At 52.9% G+C, this 9,711-nt stretch overlaps 1 protein-coding gene across 2 annotated transcripts in view; it reads right to left on the reverse strand.

Moving 5' to 3' along the window:
• The window catches only part of DAP3 (death associated protein 3), a 14,065-nt gene that overhangs the window by 1,547 nt on the left and 2,807 nt on the right, over positions 1 to 9,711 (reverse strand). For both annotated transcript variants that reach the window (XM_008628717.2, XM_017727888.1), the window contains exons 4-11: positions 7,187 to 7,303; positions 4,532 to 4,633; positions 3,562 to 3,670; positions 3,061 to 3,153; positions 2,061 to 2,191; positions 1,801 to 1,881; positions 1,269 to 1,427; positions 806 to 865 (exon numbers count right to left, since the gene is read on the reverse strand). In XM_008628717.2, coding sequence (XP_008626939.2) covers positions 806 to 865; positions 1,269 to 1,427; positions 1,801 to 1,881; positions 2,061 to 2,191; positions 3,061 to 3,153; positions 3,562 to 3,670; positions 4,532 to 4,633; positions 7,187 to 7,303 — 852 coding nt within the window. The remainder of the gene's footprint in view (positions 1 to 805; positions 866 to 1,268; positions 1,428 to 1,800; positions 1,882 to 2,060; positions 2,192 to 3,060; positions 3,154 to 3,561; positions 3,671 to 4,531; positions 4,634 to 7,186; positions 7,304 to 9,711) is intronic.

The raw sequence follows: 9,711 nt of genomic DNA on the forward strand, positions 1-9,711 counted from the left end.
CCCAGTGTCAGAGGGCAGGGCGTGATGGGATATTGGGCAGGAATTCTCCCCCGGGAGGGTGGGCAGGCCCTGGCACAGGGTGCCCAGAGCAGCGGGGGCTGCCCCTGGATCCCTGGCAGTGCCCAAGACCAGGCTGGACATTGGGGCTTGGAGCAACCTGGGACAGTGGAAGGGGTCCCTGCCATGGCAGGGGGTGGGACTGAATGGGGTTTAAGGTCCCATTCTGGGATTCTGGGTTCTTCAAAAATTCTACAGGATGGACTGTCTGTAACACTCCTGACCGCACCAATCCTGGCTGCTCCAAGCCCATGTGAGCACAGGGAATACACAGCTCATGTTCCCAGTGCTGGCATTAAAACTTTTCCTACCTATAATGGGTTTTCTAAGCAAACAAGTGAAATAGTTTAAAAAGGACTTTCCTATGTACCTTTAAATCTGAAGCCTACTCGTTCTAGCTCTGAGCATCCAGGGGATTGAAAAAGCAGCAGGAGGAGCTGACCTCCTACAGCAAAATGCTCAGAAACGAAAAGTTCTCATTAGTTCCAAGAAATCAGAACCCAAACTGCCCCAAGGGCTACCAGACACCTCCAGCTCAGGGTCCTACACCAGAGCCTGGCAGGGGAATCAGGAAATGCTGTTACAGATTTGACCTGCTCTCATTCTCTTCGGGTGGTGACACAAGCACTGGTGAGACACTGCTGCTGTGCCTGTGCTCTCCTTCAGAGGTGTTGAACTCGCAGCTTCAGGCTTGTGGCAGCTTTAATTGCTGGGAGTGACACAGCCAAAGGCAGAGCCTGGAACTCACCCAATCGTTCCTCACCATCTTCCGCAGGTTGTGCACGAGCGTCAGCTCCTCTGGAGAAACCTGGCGGAGATTGTCTGCATCACTCTTTTATTGCCAGCAGCTTCTATCTGAGACACTAATTCCCCTCCCCTCCTTCCAATCAGGCTGGCAGCATCATTTGTATCCTTCAGGCATGGTTTTTTCTTTGCTTTCCCTCAGCCCTGCAGCATCGAGCCTGAGTCATGCTGCACTGAGCAACACCCAGGCCCTGCCTCTCCACCACCACCCACCTGCGCTTGTGTCCCAGTGAGACAGTAAAAATTCAGTAAAAATCGTCTAAAGCACCATGTGAACCTTTCAGGCCCCTCCAAAGCCAAACTGAACATTTTCAGGGATTGCCACAGAACTACAACTGAACAAAACGCCCTCCCTGCTCCCCCTGCAGCAGGAACCAGGGCTGTCCCCAGGGCAGAGCTCTCCTCACAGGGCTCTTGTCCTCCTTCCTCAGCGTCGTCCGTCCCCAGAGCGCGTTGACACCGTCCACGGCCACGAGGAGCCGGAAGGAGCCGCGGTGACTCTGCTGCTTGATCTCCCTCAGCACCACCCCCACGGCATCACTGGCACTCCTGACACGAGCCAGACCCTGCAGGGAGCACAAGGCACAGCACTCAGCCTGGATTTCCTGCTGGTGGGTGATGCTGGTGACTCTTGGGCTGCCCTTCCTCGGGGGACGACAAACTGACAGTCAACGAGCTCTTTGTTCCTTTCCAAGGAGGAGTTTAAGCACCAAAACGTGGCAACTTCAAATTCTAACTTTGTCTTCTATCCCAATTCTCAGTAGAACTCTTTACAGAGCCACCACATCCTCCACAACATCTTCTGTTGATAGGGAGACACCTCCCATTTCCCAGGACTCACCCCCGTAAGATCTTTAGGAGCAATCTGTTCCCCAAACACAAGGATGGGATCCTCTGGGACAAGGTGCGACCACTCCAGCAGCAGTGGTCATTCCTTACCTGCTCCACCACTTCTCCCAAAGGTCTGCCCTCCTCTGTGCTTTCTCGTTTGCCCCACATGTATTTTTTTTGTGTTTTTATCTGTGGGAAGAGAACTATGATTAGATTGGGGATGGAAGGGGGCAAACCAAGGCTGGATTGCAGAATTTGGGAGAAGTATCCACCACCAACAGCCATCCCCACAGAGGGGATCTGAAGTGCTTTTCCTACAGCACCTGAAGTCCAGCACAGGGCAGTGGGTGGGGTTTGCATCCACAAACCTCTTGCAGGAATCGTTCATTGGAGGTTTTGAAGTTCCTGAGCCACACAGAGGCCTGCAGAGGCTGATCCAGCCGGTCTTTGTTGTAGGAAGACTGCAAAAGCTCCTTGCAGTTCTTCACCCAGAGATGAGCTGTGAGCAAAATAAAACATTTATTTATTTTAAAATTTTTTTTTAGTCAAAATAATGGTATGAGGTGGGGGTGGTGGGGGTGTTTGTGTTTCCTCTGGTAAGGAAAGCCACAGAATCGTGGGATGGTTTGGGTTGGGAGGGACCTTAAAGATCAACCAGTTCCACCCCTGCCATGGACAGGGACACCTCCCACTATCCCAGGTTCCGCCCCGGCCCAGCTGGGCCTGGGCCACTTCCAGGGGCAGCCACAGCTTCTCTGGGCACCCTGTGCCAGGGCCTCCCACCCTCATAGGGAGGAATTCCTTCCCAGTATCCCATCTAACCCTGCCCTCTGGCAGTGGGAGGCCATTCCCCCCCATCCTGTCACTCCATCCCTCGTAAAGAGTCTCTCTCCATTTTTCCTGTAGCCCCATTAGCTCCTGGAAGGCCACAGTTAGGTTAACCCAGAGCCTTTTCTTCTCCAGGCTGAACAATCCCAATTCTCCCAGCCTCTCCTCACAGCAGAGCTGCTCCCCTGATCCCTCTGATCATCTTGGTGCCTCCTCAGGTCCATGTCCTTCCTGTGCTGGGCCCCAGGGCTGGAAGCAGCTCCATCCTTACTGGAGAACTCCCCTGGGATCAGAGGAGGGCACACAGACCCCAAACAAATCTCCCCCTGTGCTCGTTAACAAAGGGGAAAACCAGACTGACCCAAGGCACACTTGAGCAGGTGAAAATAACCATTATGCTCTACTTTATTTGGGGGCTTTGTTTTTTATGAGCCTTCTCCACTACAAAAAAGCAAGGATAGATTGAGGTGGGCTATCCTACAGCTCCTGAAGCAGCATCTTTTGGTGTTTGGTGTGGTAACAGAGCCCTGGTTTCCTCACCATCTGGGATGTGCAGCACCAGCCAGCCCTGCCTCGAGCAGTAGTGAACCACGTGGCACAGGGTCATGGTCTTCCCTGTTCCCCTCTCACCATCTCCAGCAAGGACTGTCAAGGAAAGTCTCTGGAAAACCACTTCAGTTTGCACTTGACTGTGATTCCTTCAGAAAGGGCATAAGGGGAGTTCAGAGGTCACCAAAGCAAGGATTTCATTCTCAACAGAGTTCCTTCTCCCACTCCCCACCCCACTGAGCAGAGCTGAGGAGCCCCTGCCCTGTGTGCTGACCCTGTTTGTAGGTGTGGAGGGCCAAACAGAGTCAGAACAAAGGTATCCAAGCTCCTGAAGGTCTCCTGAAGTGCTCCGAGTCCCTGCACTGACCACAGACCACACGGCACAACCACCTCCTGGAGAACGAACCAGCTCAGGCTCAGAACAACCCTCTCACCTGCACAAGCTGGTTGTGTTTCTCTTCATTCCACCCTCAGGTAAGTGCTAAAGGATACAGATCACATATCTGACTGCAGGGTGGGCGAAGTTGGAGCCCTTCAGGTAAGCGAGGATCTCGAGCGCCGGCCTCCGCACCATCACCCGGGCCTCGTTGAAGGTCTGGATCTGAGAAAGGAGCAGATGTGCCCAAGCTGCCACGAGCTGGCCGAGCACAGCTGCTCCCAGCCCGGCTCCATCCCTGCCTGGAGGCTCCCAACACCCCCAGCTCTGCCCTCTCTGCCCAGCAGCACCGACGGGGTTGGTCAAGCACCACTCCCCCTCAGTGAAAGGACCTCCTTGTCCTGCCTGTGCCTGGACAGGGTTTTCTGGATCAGCTGTTCCATGCTGTTCCCACAGACTGGGGGTGGGTGACTGGCCTGTCCATGAATCCCAAGTCAGTGACCTGGATATGCAAAGGTAAGGAATCTGTTCCTCACTCAGGCAGCTGCTCAGGGAGCAGGCACAGCTCCATCTGCCTCACCACACAAATCAGGAGACAAGATTTTTTTGTTATTTCATGAGACAGCCTGTTCCACACAGAAATACAGCCATGGAAAATATTTCTGTAATTCACTGTGTGCTCGGATGTTAGAGATGAAAAGTAATGGAATGAACGTTGCCTGGGGTGGAACCCTCAAACTCTTCTGCTGCTGCTCTGAGGGGTCCCCTCATCTCTTCTAGAGGTTGAAAACAACAGTAATGACCAGCAGTAACTGCACTCTTGCCCTCTCTTATTCCAACAGGGAAGCATCACAGTCACCAACGGACCTGGTTCTTCCCACACAGAATCATGGAATGGTTTGGGTTGGATGGGACTTTAAAGCTCATCTGATTCCACCCCCTGCCATGGGCAGGGACACCTCCCACTATCCCAGGCTGCTCCAAGCCCTGTCCAGCCTGGCCTTGGACACTTCCAGGGATCCAGGGGCAGCCACAGCTGCTCTGGAAAAGCTGAGTGCATTCCCTCCAAGCTCCAAGCTGGAATACCTGCTGCTGGAAGCGATAGGGCAGCCCATGGGGGAACACAGCCTTCACCTCCTCCAGGGGGATGTTGTACAGACGGCCCTCGTGCTGCTCCGTGTGCTTGGCCTGGAAGGGAAAGCAGGAACTGTCACACTGGGGATGCCTCTTCCTGGACACAGGTGGCCTGGGAGGGTGGGACAGGGAGGGAATGCTCCATCACAGGCGCTGCCCTCTCACTGGGAGGCAGAACAAGATAAAGCAGGAATTGTGGGGTCAGGACACTGCTGTGCAGAGGCTAAAGAAAGGAGATCCCACCTGGCACTAAACAATGAAGGGACTCCCTGAGCTTGTGTACGACCTGTGGTGTTTTGGGGGGCACCAGTGGCCTCGTGCTCTGTGAATTTACCTCACCTTTCACCAGCCCCCCAAACCTTAACAGCAGCATGATGCCCTTTGGAGTTACCTGCTGGTGTCACACCCGCTTTCTTTTATGACAAAATGTTGGTTTCTGCCTTGGGAGTAATTCCCAGGAGTAATTCCCACAGTGCCATTTGGTTACTGGGGCTGGAGGCTGAAAAACTCACAATCTCTTTTCTGGGGCAGTAATTTCCAGTCCCTTGTGGTGACCTCAGTGCTCAGGGTTATTCCTCCCCTGGACTTGAATCCTGCTGCATTTATTTCCAGTGTTTACCTGCAGGTCTCACCATACACTGCAAGAAGCTGTTGTCACTGGGATCTGAGAATTGAATGCCTCATTTTTCCCTTCATTATTCTATTTTCCTGCCATGCAACACCTGCAAAGCACTTACTTGTTTCCTTTTGCTCGAGTCATCGGGTTTTGTGTCTTGTCCAATTAGGACAGTAAATAGAGACTACCCTGCAGCCCTTCCTGTGTGACTTTTAGCAGTTTTGTGTTAATATTTGAAGCTTAGCTCATGTCCTGCTCAGCTTTCTGCATTTTTCCATGGATTTAAAATAAAATATCCTCCTCTTTATTCTTGTGCATGGCAGCTTTTATATATATCAACAACAAATATAACAATTTCCTTGTTTTCTTTATTTTGTGTGCGAGCAGCTGGGCCTCCCGGTGTGACTTCTGCCCGTTTGGCCAGGAATATTTGGCTTTTCCCAGTTCTTGGTGCACTCTTCATGGACCACTGCTGCACACCCACGAATTTTCTGGCCCTTGTTAAGTCTCCCTTCCCTTCTTCAGACCCAATTTCCAGCCTTTCAGCCCAAAACACACCTCTGCTCTCACCTTCTGCCCCTTCCACTCAGCACTACCACCTATTCCACACCTCCCTAGGAAAGGTTCTCCCAGGACAGGCCAGTGTGCCCTGGACTCTGTGGTTTGCCTTGGCACAGCTGCAGGATTTGAGGAACTCCTGATTCAAGGAACAATTTCTAGGAAAAATCCAATTGGTAACTTCAGCCAAGGACTGGGCTGCTGGAGCTGCCAAACTGGGGTTTCACTGGTCAGGGAACCTTTGCAACAGGGGGGAAAATGTTAAATCCTGGCTGTTCAAGAGGTGCCCTGCTGTAAGGAGGCGTCACCTGAGGGGACCTGTGAAGTGAGGCTTCAGGCTTTTCCCAACCAAATTTCAAACTGTGGATTTCTTAGAGTTCTCCTGCACCTGCTGGACTTGGGCCAACAGCACCTCTGGTTTCCATGGCTCAAACAGAAGAGCAGGACTCCAGAGCCCATTTTCATTCTCAGCTCCATCCCTGACCTGCTGCATAACTTTGGGCAAATTCCTTCACTCTGCCACATCTGCAAAGTGGCTCAGTGTCTTTATCCTCACATTCAGCCACTTGGAGCTTTGCTGATGGGAACATACACGAAGTCTGATGAAAAATTTCGTGTTTAGTGGCTTTCTTAGTCCCGTTTTAAGGGGATTGCAGGAGCTGAGGGGCACCGGGGTTTGCTGCTGGAGCGACCCCGCAAGCCCAGGGAGGGCTGAGCTGGCCAAAGCTGTGCCGGAGCTCAGGCACAAGTCAGAATGCCAGAGCCAGTTGCCTGGCAACGAAAAGGCAGGCACAGGACAGTGGGGACAATCCTGGCCATCTGGCCTGTGCTGTGCAATCCATGGAGACACCGGGTCACGTGCAGCAGATCATCTCCCCGCTGCCGTTTCCATAGAGACCCCGGAGGAATCGGCACGGAGAGACTCCAATTACACAGGCAGCAGAAAAGCACCTCAAAGGCTTACCCCATTCATTTATTCCCCTTCATTTTGTGCTTGAGACGGGGAGCAGGAGGCGGGATTGCGATGCTGCAGAGCTGTGCTGTGCTGAGGTCATCTGGGGTGTGGTTTTTACCCCCTTCACAGCCAACTCAGGGAGGCTTTTCCAGGGAAGAATTAACCCTGGAGTTGACATTAATGGTGTCTGATGACAGGAGAAGCCACAGCCCAGTTCTGCAACACACACTCTCATCCCTGCAGCTCTAGAGAAGGAATCAATACCTGTTCCCAGGGGCTCTCAGGCACAGCAGCCCCATCCTGAGCAGGTGCCCTGTACAGCCATGGCCCATTCCCTCGGGGCTGGATCCCTGGTTTAGGTCTATGTGCCCCCTTCCCTGGAACAACACAGACCCAGGCAGCGCTCCTGGCTCCAGCATGGCCCCTGGTGGCATCCAGGACTGGCCATGTGGCAAGGACAGGGGTGGCAGTCACTCACCGGGTCGCTCTCGCTGGTGTGGAAAATTGCTCGGGGCCTCACTGCCGGGACATCCTGGGTGGGCACAGAGCTCAGGCCATCCCTGGCTGCCGTGTGGAGGGCACAGCCGTGGTCCAGCTGAGGGGAGAACAAGGCAAAGAGACAACAAAGCTCTCAGCAGCCAAGGATTGCTGGTGAAAAACAACGCAGGGAGTCTGTGCTGTGCGCTCGTGGCTCACACCCTGCGATCCTGCCGAGGCATGTGCAGCCCAGAGCTGAACCCTGATTGCAATTAGAATGAAAATTCGTCATTAGCATAGAAATTCATCACAGAAACCCACACGCTGTAGAAGCAGATTTCACACTTAGATACCTGCACTGAAACCATTCCCACCTGAGCCAGTTCCACCTGAAGCCACCTCAGTGAGCCAGGCCCTGCACCTGAGTTTTACCCCACAAAATTCGAGATGCCACATCCAGCCATGAAAGCCTCACTGCTGGGAAGTGCCCGCCACGTTCCTGCCTCCACTGAGGAGTGGCAGCACCCTGAAAACTCCGGCTGTCTAGCAATCCATAATCACCTCAATTACTGAGGGATTAGTGCAGCTCTGCCCACTATTTGATATTTATAATTACACTCCTTGCACTGATCTCCCTGACTGTGTCCCCGCATCCAGACTCTGGCATTAGGATACAGACGTGGCTGAGAAACCAAAACAGCCAGCTAAGCTGATTAATTCATTTTTCCCCAGACAGACTGCTGAAGCCTGCCTGCAAAGCCCAGCCAAAACAGGCAAGAAAGTGAGCAGTGGCAGGACAAGCATTTTATTATGTTGTGGTGAAAGAAAACACAAACATTTGTCAACGATTTAAAAAGTGCATCCTCCAGACAGGCTCCGGGAGAGGCTGAGAGCCCCTCACAGCACTGACAGGGCCAGTTGCAGCTGAACAGAGCCAGCAGTTTCCTATTTTGTCTGTCTGGGTGAGAGCAGCAGAACGCAAAGCTCAGAGCCAGGGACAGCTGTCTCAGCTCTCCAGGGCATGACACAGCTCTGCTGCCACCCCAGCGCCTCTCAGGGGGCCACTGCAAAGCCACAAGGGCTCGGGAGAAAGTGGGATTACCCACATCCCGTGCTCAACACGCACCAGATGCCTGAATCAGCATTTCGGCACTTACCCCCCTGTTAGGGAAGGAATTAAACCAGTCTGGACCCTCTGGAACAAACTGCTGCAGTGTAAGCAGGGAGATCACCAAACACATCTTGTTCCCACATTGCCCTTTTCCTTCTCAAACCCAAATGATCCTTCAGGATGGCTTATTTGGCTCTGTTTGGTTTAAAATCCATGGAAGTGACAATTTACAGCCTTGAGCAAGGCACAGAGATGGCAATTTAATACATGAATAGCTACAGAAGGCAACTCTTGTCACCTGATCCCCTAGAAAATGTCAGCCCTAAGTCACTGCCAGCATGGAATCAGAGGCCCTCTCATTTCCCTTGAACATCCTGCCCAGAGCAGCTGTGGCTGCCCCATCCCTGGAAGTGTCCAAGGCCAGGTTGGATGGGGTTTGGAGCAACCTGGTCTAGGGATGGTGTCCCCGTTGGTGGCAGGGGGTGAGACTGGATGTTGTGTGAGGTCCCTCCCAACCCAGCCCATTCCAGGATTCCATTCCTCCTCCCCAAGTCCCAGGTGAATGTGTGAGGGCTGTGAGCTTTGCTCAGCTGGCAGGGAAGCTCCCTGGACATCCTTTCCCAGGGGTACCACACAAATGCTTGTCCCTGACCAGTGCAGTGGTGAAGGAAAATGAAGCAAGGATGAACCTCTTGCTCTGTGTTCAGACTTTAGGGGTGTCCAGATAACTGCCTTGAGGTGAATGATGCTTCATCACACCAATATTACCAATCTCATGTTTTAAAAAGCCCAAACTCAGCTCAGCAGGACCTGCAATCTCTATGGGACACAAGCCAGCTCCTCCTGAGTTCTCTGAAGGGAGTGGAAGTCAGAATGCAAGTGTGAGGAGACTTTGTCTTGAAGTCCAGTCCTCTGTTCTTGCAGCCAAATACATTAAATTTCTGTTTTTTCCACCAACACAGCACATCCCATCTGTAAGTGCCTCCCCCTGGTGTGACACTGTTTTGCACTGTCACTTGCAGCCTTAGCACAGTGACAGCTCTTTCCCCAAACCCCCGTGCAGCCTCCTGGTGCTTTGGAACTTTCCCTCTGTGGGCTGTGGGTGTGGGAGCAGCTCCCAAGCACCTGGAGACAGGGAATCGCTGCTCTCTGAGGCGCTACAAAGGCAATGCAAGCAGTGAGTTGCTTGCACCCAGCTCTCCTGAGCTCCAGAGATACAGACTTGCATTTCACCAGCTGCTGCATCTCTGTTTACAAAACCCACTGGGGACAGAATCCACATTTCAAACTGTCCATGGATGGCTCAGGACAGCCCTGCTAAAGCATTTCACCTCCCGGGTTTAGAGCAGCAAGGTGCCCCTTGGTCCCTCCTACCCTGAACAAAAGCTCAGCACTGATCCCTGTGCCCAGGAATG

This window comes from Corvus brachyrhynchos, unplaced genomic scaffold, assembly GCF_000691975.1.
Source record: "Corvus brachyrhynchos isolate BGI_N302 unplaced genomic scaffold, ASM69197v1 scaffold122, whole genome shotgun sequence".
Classification (NCBI taxonomy): domain Eukaryota; kingdom Metazoa; phylum Chordata; class Aves; order Passeriformes; family Corvidae; genus Corvus; species Corvus brachyrhynchos.